At 37.2% G+C, this 21,918-nt stretch overlaps 1 protein-coding gene across 3 annotated transcripts in view; it reads right to left on the bottom strand.

Moving 5' to 3' along the window:
* The window catches only part of SMARCA2 (SWI/SNF related, matrix associated, actin dependent regulator of chromatin, subfamily a, member 2), a 118,950-nt gene that overhangs the window by 58,200 nt on the left and 38,832 nt on the right, over positions 1-21,918 (bottom strand). For all 3 annotated transcript variants that reach the window (XM_027634408.1, XM_027634410.1, XM_027634409.1), the window contains 10 exons: positions 16,979-17,105; positions 15,541-15,714; positions 15,141-15,314; positions 9,647-9,817; positions 5,762-5,815; positions 4,147-4,277; positions 3,906-3,966; positions 2,469-2,569; positions 2,028-2,175; positions 246-409 (listed from right to left, as the gene is read on the bottom strand). In XM_027634408.1, the coding sequence (XP_027490209.1) occupies positions 246-409; positions 2,028-2,175; positions 2,469-2,569; positions 3,906-3,966; positions 4,147-4,277; positions 5,762-5,815; positions 9,647-9,817; positions 15,141-15,314; positions 15,541-15,714; positions 16,979-17,105 (1,305 nt within the window). The remainder of the gene's footprint in view (positions 1-245; positions 410-2,027; positions 2,176-2,468; positions 2,570-3,905; positions 3,967-4,146; positions 4,278-5,761; positions 5,816-9,646; positions 9,818-15,140; positions 15,315-15,540; positions 15,715-16,978; positions 17,106-21,918) is intronic.

The raw sequence follows: 21,918 nt of genomic DNA, 5'->3' as shown, positions 1-21,918 counted from the left end.
ATTAAGAAACAGATTTTTAATATCAGAGTTAAAAGATGAATGGAAAACTGCATGCATGGAAAGAAAAAACATCCCCCTCTAGCGGCTTAAGAGTGAATTAGAGTAAATTCAAACCACTCTAGTTCACCAAAATTAGTAGAATCAAGTGCTTTATCAGCTTTCTGGTTTTGTCAGTGTGTTGCGTTCCAAATAAGCCAATCTGCAATGCTCAGGATGCCAATGCTAGAAAGAGATCCATTACTTACGACAAGGGTACAATGATGAGATAGGGGCCATTGAGTCTTTTGTGCTCCATCAGGTAAGTAATGAGTGCAATAGTCTGTATTGTCTTTCCTAGTCCCATTTCATCAGCTAAAATTCCATTCAGATTGTTATTATAGAGCGAAACCATCCATTCCAGTCCCTGGAGCTGAAATGAAGAATAATAATTTCAGTTATTTAAAACTCACACAAGTAACTAACATCAGCAGTACAGAACCAATGTTCTGATGTCCCTGTTTACATACATGCCGCATTTCCTGTAGTAATACTATATGCATGGGGCCCCCTGTCTACCTTTACATGGAAATCATCACTTCTGTTTAGCCAAGTCTTCATGATGAAGCTGAATTTCATACAGGGAGGTTTTAGTACTGCAGACAAAGCAACAGAGGCACTCACATGTAAGGCTGATAAACACCACTGCAAGAGTTTGTTCTTCAATTTCAGCTGTCAAATGCTAAAACATTCTGTGTGTATTGTATGCCATTTGCCTGTGTCAATTAAAATCTTTCAAAACCAACACCATCAAATCTGTGCAAAACATGTAAGCCTCATCCTTGCCAACTGCATTACTAGTATGCTAAAGCACTTGTAGCACATGTCCATTAGTGCCTGCTGTCCAAACCTCCATACGCCAGAGTAGGACAACTTCATCCAAATATGCCTTGTGTATAAAATTCCAGAGTTGGAAGGAAGCCAGGGTACTGTAGCTTGGCAATGTCTACGTATCAGAATTTCACACTCCGAAGGGTACTGCTAGAAAGCACTATTTCCTTGTCAGAGAGAATTCCACATATGTGTATATCACATTACTAATGGACACGCAAAGTAAGTTTCTGCTTCTAAGATCCAGACTTCTGGTGTGTCTCATGCATGGAGCAAGCAGAAAATTAAGTGTCCTGAGAAAGTTCAGACAGAAAACTCTATGTGCCTCAAATAACATTCTGCTGTCCCTGGGAGACAGTCTCCAAAACAATGTTGCCAATTCACTGGCTTTAACCACATGTGGACTGATTCATATTTATGTATTAAACTAGCAGGAGTTGATCAGAATTTGTACTGCCACTGCATGTCCCACTTACAAAGTAGCTTCAGAATCAAGAATAGTAAAGCTATTATGTCTGCATCATTATTCTTTATTTTATGTGGATATAGAAATAATGTTCTGACTAGAGAAAAAATGCAGGTCTAGTTTCCTACAAAGTTGTACAATTGCAGAACTGTTGAAAACATGCATCAAAGACATTTTCAATCACACCTGAATTCAGTTTATGTCTGATACAGAAGTTCCTAATTACTAAATCCAGTGAAAGTCAGTAAAGAACATGTTACACTAACCTCCACAGTAAACTATTTTTATTATTTCCAAATTGTATCATCACTGCACTGAAGTACTAGGATCTTAATTAAAAAATAAAATCCTAAACTTCTAAATGCTGGAAGAAGGAAAATGTTGTTAATGCACCACAGATTAAAACAATAAGAACTGAAATTACAGTTCAATGAGAATGATAGCAAAATCAATATATTATTCATGTGCAATGAAAAAAAGGTAGAGGTATATGCAGAAAGTTGGTATTATTATTCAAGCAGCATGTATGAAACATCATCCATGATAGATAACTGTCATTGCTTTGTCCATATTCCCAAATTCTAACCTACTAGAGATCTTGTATATCTTAACAAGTTTTCAGTTTGCCACTTGAAATACCACACTGAAATGCTAGAAGTAATTCCAAGTGTTAAGTATTTTAATGATTTCTCACCTGATAATGTTTTAGTGTGCCATTAATAAGAAGGGAAGACTGCTTTTCCACCCTTTCTGTGATTGCGTGAGCAACAGTGTAGTAGGACTGAGACCCTCTAGCACTATATTGCATGCTATATTCATCATCCACATCTTGTTTGGCTGTCCTGGAAAGCAGAAAAAGAACTCAGGTGAATGCCCACAAACGAATATTTTTTTGACCATAGCTTATATATGTATGTCTAAAGAAACAGTGAAAGTCCTCAACTGAGATGAGTACACCAAAGGGTGCAGGATTCTTTATAAACAGTACACAATTAAATGATCATGCTCCTTCTGCAGATATTCATGCCAGAGAAGCTACCACAACTCACTGTAATCTAGAGAAAGTTACTCTTGGGAAATGCCACTGTAAGAAATCACAATTCCTAATAAAAACCAGCACCTAAGGAACACTCACTCAATGATTTGCTTTGCATCTTTCTCAGAAACTTCCTCGCTGTTAGGATCCAGGAGTATCTTCTCATCTGCTTCTAATCTGCTTGATTCTTCCTCCTCATCCTACAGAATACAGAAAGAGAACAGAGGTGTTGGGAAGTGCAATATGTTCTTCAGTGGTTCTGCAATATGTTCTTTCATTGGTCAATGCTTTATGACACACATCTGAATCACAAAGTTCAACTCATCTATTCTACAATGAAACTGCACTGCAGCATAACAAGATGATTAATTTTTGACATATATTAAACAACAGAAAGTCATGTTACTTTGAAATAAAAACTATTTCCCCTTTAACGATCTTATTTTCAAAAAGCTTTCTCTAAGAACCACGTTCATGGACAGGATTCTAATACCATGTTGATTTTTATATCATATTCTAGATGTGTGATAAATTAATAAAGCTTGAAAAACTGTCAAGGACTACTATTTTAGGCTTCTAAACTTTTTAAACCCAGTTATTTTTACTCTTTTTAAATAGTCTCTCTTCTGGCTACAGTTGCAACAGATTGCCAACAATTTAAAACCTCACTAAAAAAGTAAGATTGTAAAATCTGAGGCCCTCTTCTCCTATATTAATACTGAAAGTCATATAGAATTACATTAGCAGAAATTAGCCCAACAAAGGCATATCACACAGTCCAGTCAGTTTCAGAGGTCATCTAGCTGTAGAGACTGCTAAACTTATGAGACCTGAACACTCTACCTAGTTCTGCTACTATGCTGTTGATTGAACATGGATCTTCTCTACTCCTTACTTCTCCTTTTAGAAAGCACTTAGCTGAAAAGTGCTATGTAAGTATCAGTATTCATTATTCACAGTACCTAATATTATGACCCTGCAAGGTTGGGATCTTTGTTGTGTGTGTCAATTTTAAAATTATTTTTAGAATTTTTGTAACAATAGTATTTAAAACACCATTAAAGTACTGAACCAAATACCCTGAACAGTCTGAATGTAAAATCCCTTCTATAATTCCCAACATTTTAATAAACATAATATATAAATAATAACCACGTTATTCAGAATTACATATAAACCTCCAATATGTAAACTTTAAAGGTGTTGACTTTACTCAGAACAAAGCCACAATGCTGTCTTTTCTGAGATATATTTTAATATAGGAATCTGCTGAATTATCTGGTTTACAATTATTAACAGTCAAGAGTAAAGTATTACTCTTAGCCATGGTTACCAGTTAGGCATTCACAACATGTATAAAGAGCATCTGCTATGAATGGAGAACTACAGTTAATTTTCCTGGTTTAGTCTTAAAGCACCTACACACCTGCTACCACTTCCCCTCTCTTCCTTATGAAAAACAGGAAAATACCACATGAAATAAGTACTTGTTTTTACTGTTTTATTTGTCATAGTCTTTTTTTTAAAGATACATACCTCCTCCTCATATTCAGAGCCACTTTCGTCTTCACTGTCTGATCTGGGAGCAACTTCATAGCTGTACAAAGATGACAGAAAGATTATGAATTACAGTTAACAAGAGGAGGGATTAGGTTCAATACATTTCCTACTCAGCTTACATAAAATAAAGAATAGAATAGGTAAACAAGAAAAAAGTGTATGAAAAATATCAATGCAAATAGAAAAAAACAACCTACTTGGTACGGGAACTACTTACCCAGGGTTCATCTCCAGCCAAGCATCCAGCTGACTTGCTTTTGGTGCCTCTGGTCCAAGAAGAACTTTGCCTGTTTCGGTGTGAGTCACTTTGACAGGAAGGTCACTCATCTGGCTGCTCTCATCTATAGGCTAAAAATTCAAATGGAATTTTATACCATAAGGCAACTGAACTTCATGCCTGTATTACATAACAAAAACAACTAACAGGACTTTCAAAATTCCAGTTCTGAACAACTAGTAAAGTTTTGTTACTACAAGTCACACTTTTGCATGTGACTATCAAGCAAACACTGAGTCACAGTATTTCTGTGTGGAACATATTCCACGTGACATCCACGAACATATCAGAGTATTCCAAGTAAAGTAGTAAGACCAGCATGGAAAAGAATACACTACTGGTTTTTGTGAACCAAGACACAAGGTATGTATTCTTACAGGCATTTAATTCTGTTATTTATACCAATGGACACCTGTAACAGAAAACATACAGTGACCTTATGACCTTTTTGCTTTTTACTGAGAAACAAGGATGTAACAATTTAGTTAACTGTTTAAGTAAAGGCCTATTTTAAAGATTCACTGTCCTAGCTTATTCAACTAAGCTGATGAAGCACTTGCACAAACAAAATCTTTTACTTATTCTGGTGCTCTAACAAAACCAGAGCAGTATAATTATTTTTTCTGTTATTTCTTTGCCCTGTTTAATCACATATTTTTTACTTTGAAACCTTTTCGCCTTTTAATACTGTTTCTGCTGAAGAATCTTGTCCAAATATATAAATTCATGAGCAACAAATACTAATACTGAACAATTATAAATACACTGACAAAGTATAAAACTTAGGCCATTTCCATAAATACTGAAGTTATGAAAATGTTATGTGCATTTTCCTTGTGCAACCATAACTATATTAAAGTATTCCGATAAAACTCTTTAACTATATTGTAAGTATCACTTGCAAGTACAAAAAAGAACAGAAGTAAAACAAATACAATTCTAAAGTCTTTATAGAAAAATTAATACAAAAACTGCACTAACAGAATAGTTCTGTTAGCATATGCTCTGATACTGAGTGAAAAATATTATTCAAAGAATGACACAGAAAAATTATTCATTTCCACTCGCTTCGGAGGAAGAAAGCACTTTCAGATGTCTTAATCCATCATAACACTATATTCTGGATTGTGACTCAAAGGTGATTACATGCAATGTCAACAATGTATTTTTATAAAGATGAGAAGACCAACTATATGGTGTTTATGAGCTTGTATGAGGAAGTAAATTGTCTGTACACAGACTGTAAGAAAACCACTTATTTTAAGCATATTACAAAGTTAAGAAGGAGACTTCAGCACACACAGTGATAGACTCAATATATTTTTTCTTTTAGTCTTCAACTTTCTAAATAGTGACAGGCTAGCATAAATGTAATCTAGGTAATTTTATTCCTGGTTATAAGCAACAGCTTTTATAACATTTGTGGTTGTGATTTTTTTTTAAAGTTATAGCAACGATACACAAAACAATCACTAGGAAGTTGGTTTTTTTAAAATAAAACCACCACAAAAAACCAACAACAGCAACAAAAAAAAAGCCCTTGTAAAATTCATACCTCTCCATCAGGACCAAGACCAGATGCCATTCCTTCTGCATTTTCTTCAGCCTTCTACAACAAATGGAGATTTGAAAAATATCATGGTCACAATACAGGTATAGAAAGAATATACTATATGATGTCAGCATTCTGTATTATGAATATGTTTCACTTGTTTCTGAACAGCCTAGGATTCATATTATTTAAGGTGTGACAGATATGGATAGAGAAAGGCATAGAGTTACTACCAAACATAAACCATTTACTAGTATTAAGAGGGTACCTACACACCTGTAGTCAGTGTTATAAATTTGCATGTTAAGAAGTGGCTGGCCCACTGATTTTTTTGGTTCAGACCTATAGCTCAGTTGCTTATACACTGCTCTAATGCAAATAAAATATGTATTTATTTTCATGTGATTTACTATTAATTTCCTCTAAACTGCTTTAATCTCTGTTTTGAAAGTGTCGGCAGATATCACAGATTGTAAATTCATGCAGGGCACTTTTATCTTGGGTACATACTTTGGGTTTTTTTGGTCTGACAACTAATTAGAAGGAGAATTTTGAGAATTTTTTACACTATATCCTAATCATGTGAAAATAACAATTACTCAAATTACAAACAAAAAGAATCCTAGAGTTCTTCACTGGAGTAAGCTACATTTTTTTTCTTCCCAGGCACACCTCTAAGGAAATAAGCAGTATCTTCCTCAAAGCCTGTCCTCATTTACCCTACTTAAAAATGAGGAAATGAAAGACATAGTCTGCCTCTTTATTCAAACAATTCTGAGAAAGAAAGGATATTATACAGCTTCTGTTTATTGCACAGTGATGAGTTTACAGGACTACAGCAAAGTATTATTTTGGATACCAATGTAAACAGATCATGCTAACAACAAGAACAGATCTCTTTAACTGTGTTTTAGAGATAAACAACTTTCAAGTATTGTTAATGTATGTGATAAAAGTAGATTATCTAGTTACTTCTTTTTTAATAAGTATATCTGAGGAATAGGTGGACTTCTGAATATTGAGATAATCCTTAATATCTGGTTCAGATCAAGTCTTGAGCCTTTTTCTTTGCCATTGAAGTCCATTATCCAAGGCATGAACTTCAAATGAAGATGTAGCAACAGGTATCATTCAATTCCTCATTTTACAAAATGTTATTCTTATTTCTTTCACACAGCCTTCATACTTCAGGGCACATGCCTAATTATCTTTGTTAACTACTCTTCCATTAGTACTACCAAAAATGGAGACATGATTAGGCATAATTCTAGTCTAAAATCTTTAAAATGTTTATGAAGTGTAACACTCTTTAATATACAGGAGAGGTTTATAAACATTTCACCAGGCCCCACTAATGTCATTGGTTCTGATCAACACAATAGCTGATACCCAGTAGGAACAATAACAATATGAGCTTTAAGGCTGCTTGCTTCAGCATTTCTAGGTAGCAGGTATGTCTACTGACAAAGAAAGGAACCAGAACTGAAGACTTCAAATAAACAGAAGGGCAGAGTAAGTTATGAAAGCACATATCTGGCCTTGGCTGAACACACTACATTGACTGATTATATTTTTTCCTTGGACAAACAAGGGTAGGGGTCCACTCTTTTGCACATGAGACTGCTCTCTAGTATATAAAGATTATTACAGCTTAGCTACAGGCAATGGCAAAGAACCTTACAACTCAAATCACAGAAAAGCAGTAAACATCAGTGCTGTTCACTGTGCACAGACTAGAACCTGTGAGAACAAAAACATTTACAACCTATAGTTAAAAAACAATTTTGGAAAGCAGAAGCATACGTCACTAAGAAGATAAATGTAAATAATGACAGATATCTTGTACTTTTATTTTGGACTATGTAAACCTATCTTTAATATTGACAATTTAATCCTTAACAAGAAATAATAACAGGAAATCTACTGCATAGGCTGCATACTGAAAGGCTGCACAGCAAGTTGAACTTGCCTATCAGATGAAAATTGCATATGGAATATTTTTTTCTAATCCATGACTACAGTAGGAAGCTGAAGACAGAAAATGCAAGTAGAGGAATGTGGAAAAAGGAAAGAGGGAAAATCTATCAAAGATTCCAGAAACTGTATCCCACAGGGAGAATGGACTAATCTCAAATTTTATTCTAGTAATAATAGGGTTCTCTTGGATATTCTATAATGTCAGTCTGGCAAAGATTAGAAGTATTTCTTCACCATTCACTTCCTCATTGCCATTTCAAGGAGGAAATCCTAAGAACTCTCTTTTCTCATTTCTCTGTAAGTGCAAAATATTAACTACAGGTGTCAGCAGATCAAACTTTTACATGGATTACAAAACATAAAAGCGTAAGGACTAAATGGCATGACTTGGAAAAAAGACACTGTGCCCACTAACTTCAATGAGTTCTGCACCACGCAATTACAAATTCATAGAATTTTAAATTAAAATAAATGGTCATATTTGTGTGAACTCCTATATCCTTCACAGATGAGTAGATGATTGCTGGAAAGAAGTTAATTACAAACAAAAAGCTGCAGATGACCAAGACAGAGCAGAGATTTATTTTGTTTTGCTAATTTTCCTTTAGGTTTTAGGTTTTATAAACACTGAATACATATCGGGCATATTTCCCTTTAACTTCAGTGACAGAAAACTATGTCTTTATTGATGTGGCCAGAAGATACTGCTTTTTATACATACTTCAACTAAACTGACATAGAAGGAGAACCATTATCACAAATGGAGATTGTTAAAGAAATTATTACTTTTCATTAGAGCACTGCATTTATTCCACATGGTGTCTCATTAATTACTATCTCTACTGCGCACACCATACATTAGGCCTGGTCTCACTGGTAGCACAGGTCAAAAAGCTCATTTAAATTACATTTTAACTTTGTACACAGAGTATTGTTTCTATGTTAAGAACATACTCTCAAAAAAAATTACAGAGGTTTTTGAGAGGGCAGGAGAAAACAAACTATTTTTTTAGGCCATTAATGTTCAAAATCAGTATTTTTTATATGCTGGTTTTTACTAGTATATTTTGAGTGCTGCTAGTAAACCCTGTAAACATAATGTTTATATTTCAATTGGTAATTAGTAGCAATCCAGGCACAGAAATTGATTATAAAAATCCTCTTACCCATTCTGCAAGAGATGAAAGGTACTCTGAGGTCACAAAAAATGTCAAAACATTCTTTAATGACTATTTCACACACAGAACTATTTTTTTGAAAATTGCACTGGTTCAGTTTCAACAAGTCTCTCTTGCAGAGTAAAACATTTCATAGGAAGAAAGGTAATTTTGAAAAGTTTCAATTAAAGGTTAAAAATGCACAATGAACAATCCTACTGTCAAATTACCCACTTACTATAATAAAACCACCCAAGTTTTTTCTCTGTATTCATTTCCAATGGTCCTACAAAATGGACTGAGCCCAGTGCAGAATGAGGAAGTGTAACACAGTTGCCCTGCACAAAATAGTTAAGCAAATCAGACTCTTCCCATCTTCCTGATAGGATGTATTTTTGATACACAGGACCCTTTTTGGCTACATTAATCCTAACTTACACATCTGTCCCAATTTCTCCTGTAGAAAGTTTATGAGCAAATTAATGTTATGAGGAAACTGACGTTAACAGCTCAGAATTTTACACTCCTGCCTCCTGCTCACCTTGAGTTTACAATAGCATAAACATACTTTAACAGAAAGAGAGAGAGAGACAGAGAGAGAAATGAGTTCCCTCAGTGTTAAGAATTTGGCAGTGTAGATTTTTTAGACACTCTGGTTGGTATGTGTATGACAACTGGGCACCACTATATTTATTAACATTAAAACTGGATTTGAAAAAGAAATGGCTTGAAAATACCAGCTGTATCTACTTGCCTTCTTTCTTCTCCTTCGCTTCTTCTTCTCCTTGGCCGCTTGTGCCTGTTTATGCTCCCATACTAGGTTAGTCAAGTTAGCCACATACTCATCTGTCTGCTGCAAGAGGTAGGCCAAGCGTCTATCTTTCTTTTGATCAATCAGTTTACGGTAGCCTTCTTCATCTTCAGCCTAGCAATACAAAATAGATGTCAGTCATGACAGACATGCTTCCAAAGAAACACTATCCAACTCCTATTTCAATAAGCGAGTGCTATCTTAGGTCAGTATGATCTGCATGGAGGGATGGCTAGATGGGTAAAGAAAATGCCAGATGATTAGACCCAGAGGGTCATACATTTGTATCAACAGATCACAGAATCATATGGGTTGGTGGGGACTTGGATGATAATCTAGTTCCAATTCCCTTGTCACAGGTAGGGACACCTTTCGCTAGACCAGGTTGCTCAAAACCACATCCAACCTGGCCTTGAACACTTCCAGGGATGGGGCATCCACAACTTCTCTGGTCAGCCTGTCTCACCACTTTCACAGCAAAGATTTTCTTCCTAATACCTATTCAAAACATACTTTCTTCAAAAGAATCACAGAATCATTACTAAGGTTTGAAGACCTCCAAGATCATGGAGTCCAACTATCAATCCAACACTGCCAGGTCCACCACTAAACCATATCACCAAGCACCACACCTGAGTGACTCTGAGAACCCTAAGGTTTGATCCCGCTATGGGCCACTCACTGAAGAGCTGGACTGAATGATTCTAGTGGGTCCTTCCAATTTAGAATATTCTGTGATTCCAGAAAGTCTGTTTGCTTTTAACGAAAGCAGCTTTCTGTTTATGTATTAGTGAGGGTGAGGAAGTTAGTAGATATGCAAGTCTTGAGTGATGTTTTTTGAACCTCTCCAGGTAGTCTATTTCAATGCTTGACCACCCTTTCAGTGAAGAACCTTTTCCCAAAATCCAATTTACACCTCCCCGCCACAATTTGAGGCCAGTTCTGTTCGTCCTATCACTTGTTACCTGGGAGAAGAGACCAATCTCCATCTTGCTACAACTTACTTTCAGGTGGTTAAGGACCCTGCTAAGCCTCCCTCTTCTCCCGGCTAATTAACCTCAGCTCCCTTAGCTGCACTTCCTAAGATTTGTGCTCCAGACCCTTCAGAAGCTCCATTTCCCTTTACTGGACAGAATCCAGCACCTCAGTGTACCCAAAACTGAACAGAGTTTTTGAAGGGCAGCCTCACCAGTGCCGAGCACAAAGGGACACTTACTGCCCTGGTCCTGCGGGACACACTATTGCCAAGATGTCACTGGTCTTCTTGGCCACTTGGGTACACTGATGGATCATGTTCAGCTGCTTCTGACCAGCACTATGAGGTTGTTTTCCACCAGGGGGTTTTCCAGTCACTCCTCCCCCAGCCTCTAGTGCTGCCTGGGGTTGTTGTGACCCAAGGGCAGGACCTGGCACTTGGCCTTGTTGAATCCCATACCACTGGCCTTGGTCCACTGATTCAGCCTGTCCAGATACTGCTGTGGGGCCTTCCTACTACCAACAGACCAACACTCCTGCTTGACTCGGTGTCCTCTGCAAACTGACTGAGGGTGTCCTCATCCAGATCATCGATAAAGGTATCAAACAGAACTGCCCCTAGTACTAAGCCTTGGGGAACCCCACTGGTGACCAGCTGTCAGCTGGATGTAACTCCATTCACCACCACTCTCTCAGCCTGGCAATCCAGCCAGTTTTTCACCCCCATACAGTGCACCTGACCACACCATGAGCAGCCAGTTTCTCCAGGACAATTTTGTGGGGGACAGTGTCAAAGAACGATTACCCCTTTTCTAGCACTATATGCCTACATAAAAAGTCCCTCTCCAGCTTTCCTACAGGCTCTCTTAAGGTATTGGAAGGCTGCCACAAGTCTCCCCAGAGCCCTCTCCAGACTGCACAACCCCAACTCTCTTGGCCTTTCCTCATAGGAGAAGTGCTCCAGTCCTCTGATCATCTTCATGGCCCTCATCTGGACTCGCTCCAAGAGGTCTACATCTTGTCTTATGCTGGAGATGCCAGACACTGACGCAGTACTCCAGATGGTGTCTCCAATAGGCAGAGTAGAGGAGGTAAATCACCTTCCTCAACCTGCTGCCCACACTTCTTCTCATGCAGCCCATGATATGGCTGGCCTTCTGGGCTGCAATCACACATTGCTGTGTCCTGTTCACCTTTTCATCCACCAATACTCCCAAGTCCCTCTCTGCAGAGTGGCAGAGGGTCATACGTCATCTGAAAACAGTAAGGGAAACGAGAGGGGTCTATCCTGGGTCACATTGTGTTTAACATGTCTATCAGTGACACAGAGGAAGGGATGGAGGGCACTCCAGTCAAGTCTGGAGATGAAACGAAACTGGGGGATACCAGTCAATATGCTCAAGGGCTGGGCTGCACCTCAGAAGGACCTGAACAGGCAGAGAAGTTTTGCCATTTCTGATGTTAGAGGTTTTCAAGACATGACTAAAAAAGCCTTGAGAAACCCATTTGGAACTCGATGTTAACACTGTTTGAGAAGGTGGTTGGTCTAAAGAGCTCCCTGACAGCCTGAGTGACTCTGATATTCAGAGACTCCATAATTCTACATAATTCCTACTCTCAGGACTGAAAAAATCTACAGCAGTTTTAACAGGCAAGGGAGGAAAATAAAATCAATGGTCCATCTGGCAGATTGCAATGTCCTGAAACAGAGATGCTTGATGAGTCTCCTACAGAGATGACTTTTCAAAGACACGAAGTATGGGTAGCCCAGCAAGGGGAAGAACCCGTATGGGAGCTGGATGTGAACTTGCATTTAGTCCTTTTTCCAGTATGAATACAGATCATTTTTTTTAGGCATCTTGTGAAAATTTTATTTTGGGCATATTTATCTACCATCGTCCTACTCTGGTGTTATTTCACCTTTGACAGAGGTCACTATCAAAAACATGATTCACCAAATAACCACTATCTCTAAGTCTTCCTGACAACTTCTGCATCCTTATGGAACTGTGTGTGTTGTCAGAAGTAAGACATACCAGGAATATTATTTTCATGTGCTGTGAAGATATAATGTAGCATGTCAGAAAAATACATGGAAAGCAGCAGAGGTGCCTTTCCCAATTTTGGCTAAAACAACAAATAAGGGAAGTATACAATGCCTTAAAAAAACCAAACACAAGCAAGAAATACTTCAAAAACCACCACTCTTGGAGATCTCCTGCCTTTCTAGAGAGACACAAGAGCTGCAGACAGCAATAAAAGTTGTGATGTTCAAACTCAGCTTGCAAAACTGCTTGCAAAATTCTGTTGTGATGTTCAAGTTACCAAAACTACAATGCTCAAAACCCAAGGCTTCAGAAAAAATAAATTATCATTACTACTGTTGTTGTTACTACTGAATACACAGTCTTTGTAATCTAGACAAGGTACTTCTTCTACACATTTAAGTTTGTCTTGACAGTATTTTTCTAAATTATACCAATGCCCATTTTTGCACATGACATATATATATATATATCTGTTAGTATCAATGAGCTCTGGACAATCACCATTTCTAATCACAGAAAATGAAGGTCAATTTGTGGAATGAATTCAACATTCCTGAAAAGATATGCAAAAAGTTTTAGACACAGAACATTGTCACAAACCATACCAGGCATCTGAAGGCAGATGACATTTTAAAAAAAAATGCTAGTACACATCTGCAAATTCAAAATTTATCACAACTGGACTAAAACTAAATAGGCAAAACAACCGCATTAACATAACACATAGACTGCTTTTGCAGAAGGATTTAATTGAGCAGCAGATGCAAAACACTAAACTGAAAATGCCTGTGAAGTCCTGTATGTATGGTAAGAAATTAACCACACTCTTGGTGAAGGCTATTTAAGAGAAAGCATTGATTATCTGGAAGCACTGGTATACTGCGCCATTTCTTGATACTCAAATCTATTTCATACTTTCCAGCAGTGGATATCTTTATTACTTATCATACTGCACATTTGATTTGATATAAGCTCAATCTCGCAATGTACAAAAATATTTCTAAAATACCATTATTACTTTTATTTTAAATCAGCTCTTTTTTTGCTAATAATTAACATTTTCATGAGCTAGGTTAGACAAACTGCTGGTGATTATCTCTATTAAAGGGTGGGCTCAGTTCAGCGCACACTGTGTCTCACCTAAAAAATCCACCTAAAAAGCTCAAAGGCCTTACCCGCATCTGCAAAGCCCTGTATCACCAGCGCGCTTGTAGCAAACGTGGGTAGAGACCTTTCCCAAATCTTCGTTTGTGAAGACTGGCCATGATCTATAGATCTGATTACTATGTAATTTTCAAGAATGCTCTAGGGTCTACATATTTGTTATTCTCTTATGCAGGTTCTTAATTTACATTTTGCATGAACTTTTATTTCAAGGTTTTTATCATTTCTACATTTAATTATATCCACATTTCATTTTGTAATTTTTAAAACCAAATTGTTCAGTCCATGTTCATGGTGGGAGGAGATTCTGGACAGGGAGTAGTGTTTTGCATTACACCTGCACCTCTATTAGATACTCAGTGTTTTCTGCCACCAAGTTATGAAGTAAGCTTGTCAATTTCCTTTCCGTTCTATGTCGGTAAAATGTTAATAAAATATAAAAAATATATCTAAACGATGTCATGAAGCAATTTTTCCAACCCCAGTCGCTAATGTATTTGTGCTTACACACTGATCAGTCTACACTTTAAATTCCGGAATTATTTTAACTCCTGAAATGCAGGCAGCCCCCTGACTGTTTCCACAGTGTTCTGCAAAGACATGATTACACATAAGCCCATATTACTCTGTCCAATGACACAACTGATACTGTGTAGGTTTAAGGATGGAAAAATTATAAAATAGGAACGACTACGGTCCTGAAGCATTAATGGGTAGAACTGACTGCTGTTCACTCTCGATACCTGCGTTATCACTATTTGGCTAGGTATTTTCACATGTGGGAAAAGCTTTAAGTAAAAATTGTGGAGCAATGCCATGAACAAATTATGGAATCATATGGAATCTTCAAAACTATAAACCTAGAATTAAAATACAGTCCAGTATTTGTAAAATGGACCAATACCATTGGAACTATATAACAATGTTAAGATATGAAGTTAATGAGATTAAGCTGATGTTATTCAGAAGTTGCTGTGTTAAGTTTTCACGTCACTAAAAAACTCCAACTATTCCTATACAAAAATCTTAAAGAAGAAGGAGCTATACGCTAAATTGAACAATATCACATTCATTACCATCAACAGAAACATACATAAACAAACTGTGGCAGTTTTAGATTTATACTTTTTGCATTACAGAGTACTTTGCAAAGGAAACACACGGGTGTGACTGAGACTGTATAAGGATATTAAAATGATACAGTACGTAATTTTAACTAAAATAACCACACTCCTTCCTCTACTCCTTACCATTAGTCTCCTCATTCTTTCTTTCTCAATTCTCTCTGTTTCTTTTTTCTGCTCTCGTTCAGTGTTGGCATGCCAAGTTGCCACAGCCTTAGAAAGTTTCTGAATTTTCCCAGCGACTGATCGGTGGTACTCTTTAAAATCTTTAGCATGCTGCAGTATGCTATTCAGGTATTCCTAGAAAGAGAAACAAGTTAGTGCAGGCACTTTTACACAGCACCTGATTTGACATCAGAAATAAAGGAGTTCCAATCTTATAATTTTACAATTACTTATCACATCAGTTGGGAGTTTTTTCAGTCAAAAAACTCCAAAGGTAAATAAGATCTGTGAAAGGGAAGATCCACATCACAAATCAAGGCGCATTTTTGCCATGGGGCAAACACCTACTAAGTCAAAATACCTGGTGCTTCTGCCTACGCTTCCTCTCCTGTTCTATCTTCTGCTGCTTCTCAAGCTTTTCTGTCATGCGGGCCTCCCTCAAAGTCTGGCGCTTGCTTCGTTTGTAGGCTTTGGAGTTCAGTGCTGTCTCCAGTGTTGTGTCACGACGCATGCAGGCCACTACCTCTTGTCTCAGCTATCAGTGGGAAAAAAACCCCAAACCACTCAAAAACCATAATAATTTTTAATACATGGAGAAACAACTTTAAACACTGTTATGGCAGAATAAAACAACAGTCCAAAACATATCCCAGCCTTCTCTTCCCTTTTCATTACAGTTCTGAAAAGATACAGCATTTATACCATTGCAAAAGCCGTATAAATCTTAAAGAAATCCTAAAGAAATCTTAAGCCTCCACAGAACGGCCAAAAGTGCTAATCCCTCTTAATCATTGTTTCTTCCCAATTTACAAGATGCTGGAAACAACTGTCCTGCTGTTGGTCAGCCAAGATCTTATACCATCAACGTAAAACACAAATGAACCAGATATATAACACCTTTTCTAGTGCTGCACCTGAACATAGTTGACAACTTGTTTCATTGCCAGCTGCAAAGAAGACAGGTGGGAGAGGTAAATATAAAGGGCTTGGAAGTGTATTGCCAGCAGTGGAGCAGGGAAGGAAGGAAGACTTGGACATCACGGTATAACTACTGCCAAGGCTTCTGTCAGGAAGTATTTTGCTTGACCTGCCAAACTCCATCTCTCTCTGTTCTTCCAAACTAGCTGTAAATGCCAACAGCAAGAGGTCTAGAAGAGTCTGGCAGTGTGATTCCTTTTCTGAGATTTGTTTGCTGATACGTGCACTCAACACCCAACTTAAATCTTATGTGTGATCTTGTTATGCCTAATTTTCAAAGTCTGTGCCACAGCAGAAATCTTGAAAACAGATCACAGAGAAATACCACACACCCCTCCAACATACAACTCTTCTTAAAACAAGGAGACTCATGGCAAATATGAAGTATGTGCAGAAAGATGTGTCTATTGAGACCTGTGCTAAAATCACCTTGCAGCCTGTCCAGCACTTATTTTGTTTTTGTGCCAATGCTATATTCATTATGAAAGACACAGTTCTAGGGCGACACTTCAGACTGGAAGATAAACTGATGATCCTTGCTATTCCTTCCAACTCAGAATATTCTGTGATTCTGTGGGATTCTGTGATAAAGCAGGAAGCAAAAAGAATACTTGCACATTTTTATTAACAAAAAAACATTTGAGTTTATTAAAAAATAAAATATAACATTTCTGTGACCTGGTTGTTGGCTAAGTTTGCTCTCATGGAAAATCTTCTTAGGTTTAGCACTGCTGCAAAATCTCTTTCCAGTTTTCTCTTTGCTACACAAACATGTTTGGTTGTGACTGCTACGAAAATTTTTCTCAAGTAAAAGGCATTACCTGGCGCTGGAAGTTCAGTAATCTAAGTGCCTTCAATTCCACTGTAGCTTTGGTTCGCAGATCAGGGGGCAGGGAACCAGGCAAGTTCTCCAGTTCCTGGATTCTGTGAGCAATTCGAGCCTGAAGCCTAATCAAATAGAAAATTGGATAAGATACCAGGAAAAATATGCAAGTTGTTACTAAAATTTTATGGTAAAAATTGATTGTAAAAATAGACAAATTATCTCAAACATTTATATGTCTGAACCAACACGTTTTTGCAAAGATGACATTGGGTATCCTTTTTCACTTTGAAAATTACCAAATATGAATATGCCCTTTGGCCTTTCTTTTCATTTTGACTAAAATTAGGTATGTGAAAAGAAACTTGGGAATTTCATTTTACACATACTATTCAAGATTCTGCTTTCAAGCTTCTTGGATATATTATTTTATGCACAGTGTAGTGAGTGATGACATAGAGAGTACTTCCCTTAATATCTGGAATTCTACTTCATTATTTTATTGACAAATGACAAGTTTGTTAGTATTCACAGCTACATAACTGCTACACTGTAAATCAAATTCTATTACACTCCTCCTTTACAAGCTTTTTTTGAATTCATTTGCAAATTCAAGAGAGAGGGAAAGAGAGAGTAATCGACAAGACAGACAGAACTTGGGTTTTTTTCTATTTTAATATTACCAGAAGAATTCTGAAGTTCCTGGAACAACAAAAAAGATGCAATGCTGCATTACTGAAGGACAGAAAGTTGCTGTCTTCAAGAGAGCAAAAAACTGAAGCAGAATTACATTAGTAATGTTTTTCATAGAGACTGAAAAGTTAATCAGGAAGAGTTAGTTCCTAATTAGAGAAAGTTCCATTAAAAGCTGCAAATATTTGTCCAGACCCATTATTCTTGCAGAAGTCTTCATTCAGAAAATGACACTGGCTTATTTTCTTATTTCCAGTATATGTACTACACTAAAAAAAGGTCACATTTTGTACAACTTCATCTGTCACTGGGCATTCCAGTCAGTAAGAACAGATTTTAGTGCACCTAAGGATGTAAAGTCTTGAGAATTAAGTGGTTTCTTGCAGACTAAATGTACCAGTGTGGTATATTCTGTGATTCTGATTCTGCAGCGTACATTCATATATAAAAGCAGCCAAGATGTAAGAGAAGAATGCTGTTTTAAATCACTGATGCGTGGTCTACCTGTTGCTTCTCCACACATGGATGCAATCATGCATCACAACAATTATTTATTACTGTTTTTCCTTCCCAAACAGCTGCAAGGTTTCTCCTGAAACTATCACCCACAAAACAGTAATAGACAAGCTGCAGTTTCCCTGACTTTAAAGAAACCCTAAGGGAGTGGTCAAAACCTTTCCAAACATCTCTTTTGAGTTGTGAACTTAGTAAAGCAACTGAAATTTTCAATTTTCAATTTCTTTTTTCATTCTTCTTAGCACTGAGTGTTCCTTCTTGTACTATACGTGAAGATGAGCACAAAAAAGTTAATTTAGGTTCTTCCAACACACCTTACGATTTTAGGTAACAGTAAGAGTGACTTCCAAACAAACATGGAACTGAAATGTTGACTTACTAGTTCTGTCAGAATTGGTTTGTTACTTTAACTCCTGGTACAAAATATGTGGAAGTGCCTGCTAACGTAAAAGTTTACACAGTAGAAATTCAAGCAATTGCCGAAGTTGGGTTGGGCTGTACATTTCTGTCATCAAAATTATTAATAAAAATCCATATACACATATTTCCTGAGATATGGCTAAACATAATCAAAGGTCATAGAGTGTGTTTATTATGTCCCATCATCACACTAAGCAGTCCTCACCCATATAGAAAAAAGATCCCTCACAGTGCTAATATTTTCTTTGTTTTTCTCAATTTGAATTTATAAAAAAGCTGATCAGAAATAAATGCACATGAAATTTCATTATTAAATTATAAGGCAGATTAGTATTTTCAGGGTAACTTTCCTTCAACTGTTTTCCTTCATATGTTGAAATGGTCTGCACTGAACTACAAACAACAACACTTCTATGCTTTGTGGGTGATTACCCTCCTTTTATAACCCAGAAGGGGGAAGGAATAGGAACAAAAAAAATCAGTATTTCTGAGTCAGCAGAGATATTACTTCAGAAAACTCTGAGTGAAAACTAGGCCAGTTCTCTATTAAAATGAACAAAAAACTCTGAATACTAATGAAAATCTATGGAGTATGTATGGAAGAATAATGAAAAATGGCAGCTGGATGGGTTACATACATGAAACAAACAAAAAAAAGGAACATATTGTGAAGTTTAATTTCATACTTTCCTAGTATATAATATATACTTCTAAACTACTAACAATAGTAGCAATAGTAATCATGTTTTCTCCAGTAGTCAGTAGGATTTTTAAAAGAATTTTGTAACAAACATTGAGGTGTTTCTCCAAACAGCCACCTTGTAGTCCTTAAGGAGAATCACTGCAGTGTATTGGACTGTTGCTATCTTCATGGAAAAATGCTAATAGCTATTAGGTAAAAAGAATCCAAAGAAAAAATTTTCCTAGATGGTTTTTGTAATTATTTGAAGGATATAACCTCACCATTTAAAGGATGTACTTAATTAATCTTTGCAGTTCAGGATTTTATATTCATCATGTAGAAAGCTGTAGGGAATCTACACAGAGACCTCTTTGCAAAACGAGTGATGCACATCCCTTCCTCATTAACTGGGGTCAACTGCAGAGGTTATAGTTCTACATTCAATTCTGACTGGCATGGAAGACCTAGCAGTAAGCAAGGAAGATACATAAGAAGATACTCTGCAGGTAACAGAAAGAAATCACATACAATCTACACAGGACACTACCAAGTGTATGACTTTTTATCTAGCAATGAGAAGGTGGAAAAAAGGCTTTCAACAAAATAGAACAACTTTAAATGAAAGACATCATTAAGACAGCTATTCACTGAGATTAAAAAGCAGCACTTTATTTTGAAGAAAGTACTAAAGAAAATTTTATAAAAGCATGCATATTGGGTTTGTGAGGCCAGGTTTTGGTAGTGAGGGGGGCTATAGAGGTGGTTTCTGTGACAAAATACCAGAACCATCCCCCACATTCAGCAGACCCAATGCAAGGCAGCTCGAAGACAGATGTGCCACTGGCCAAGGGTGTGCCAATCAGAAATAATAGTAATGCCTCTGTGATAACATATTTAAGAAAGAAAGAAAAAAAGTTATTGAGCAGGCTGTCCCCTTGCAGCCCATGGAGGATCACAGGGGTGCAGAGATCCACCTGCAGCCCACGGAGGTGACCCATGCTGGAGAAGGTGGATGCTCAAGATGGGGCTGTGAAATCATGGGCCCTGGAGCAGGCTCCTGGCAGGTACTTGCAGACCCATGGAGAGAGGAGCCCACATAGCAGCACGTTTCCTAGTAGGATTTGTGACCCTGTGGGGAACCCCATGGAAGAGCAACCCACATTGCAGCAGTTCATGGAGAACTGCTGCCCATGGGATAGAGTCACACTGGAGAAGTTAATGGAGAACTGTCACCCATTGAAGGACTCCAGGCTGGAGTAGGGGAAAGACTCTTTTCCCTGAGCAGCATCAGAAAAACTCTGTGATGAACTGACCATAATCCCCATTTCCCACTGGGAGAGAGGAGGAAGAGCTTGGGAAGGAGGGAAGCGTGGGGGAGAGGTGCTTTTAAGACTTATTTTACCTCTCATTATCTTGCTCTGACTTTGTTAGTAATAAATTCAATTAGCATCTCCAATTTGAGTATGTTTTGCCTGTGATGGTACTTGCTGAGTGATCTCTCCCTGTCATTATCTCAACTCATGAACTTTTGTGATACTTTCTCTCCCCTGTCCAACTGAGAAAGGGAGTGATAGAGCTGCGTCAGTGGGTGTCAGGTATCCAGCCAGGGTCAACCAACTACAGCACGGTATGAATTTTTCATTCTGATCAGATTTAAAGGAACACAATTTTAACAGCTCTCCACACAAGAATAATTTAAACTTCTTATACTGATAAGAACTGTAAATATCTATGTTTCTCTTTATCCGTCTTTAGTCACAGGCAGATTAACAACAATTATCATATAATCTCATTTCACAGCAACACAAGACAACTATGTGAATTTGACAGCAACATTAACTTTCCATTTTCTTTTTCTTTGTTAATATACGCTGAGGCCCTTTTTATAGTCAGATCAAGGCTTTACAGGGAGAAAAATCAGCCTGCTGATGTTTCATTAGATTCAAAGCTTTTTCAGATTCCACAATATCTTAATAGCTGCATTACTGTTTCTCCATCTGTACTGGTCTATTTAACATGTGGTTAACTAATATAAACTTCTAAGTACTTCTAAATGCCTATCCGATGAATTGTTTGATGAAACAAACCATGTAACTCCCTAGTAACAATGAAAGGAAAAACAAAGAGCTATCACTTGAAAAAAAATTAAATGTAATTTTTGAAAATTACAAAAGTTTAGCTCAAACTAAAATATTTCATGTTTACAATATTGTTCTGTGTGTAAAACATGCTCTAACATATAAATCATGTACATGATCCCTTACAAAATGAAAATGTATATATAGTAGCATGATCCTCCCACAAAAATCTGCTGTTAAGCACTAGAGAGGTGTGCATACAACAAGAGAAATGGCCAAACACATCAAGAATTAACATTTTATCACACAGCCCATGAGCTGGCACTAAATTATTGTCTCTTCAGCAGCACACTTCACATTCTTAGTTCAGAAAACCATGTTCAAGTTACTGACAGTTTAACTCTGGCCAGCAATTAATCACCACCAGACAGCTCCCTCACTCTTTTCCCATTCCCAGTACAATGGTGGGAAGAATCAAAAGGGTAAGAGTAATCATGAAAGAAACTTGTGGGTTGAGATAAAGACAGTTTAATAATTTAAAATAATAAT

This window comes from Corapipo altera, unplaced genomic scaffold (assembly GCF_003945725.1).
Source record: "Corapipo altera isolate COAL_440 unplaced genomic scaffold, ASM394572v1 61411, whole genome shotgun sequence".
Lineage (NCBI taxonomy): Eukaryota > Metazoa > Chordata > Aves > Passeriformes > Pipridae > Corapipo > Corapipo altera.
Note: the sequence above shows the minus strand (reverse complement) of the source record. Positions and strands in the feature narration are given on the sequence as shown.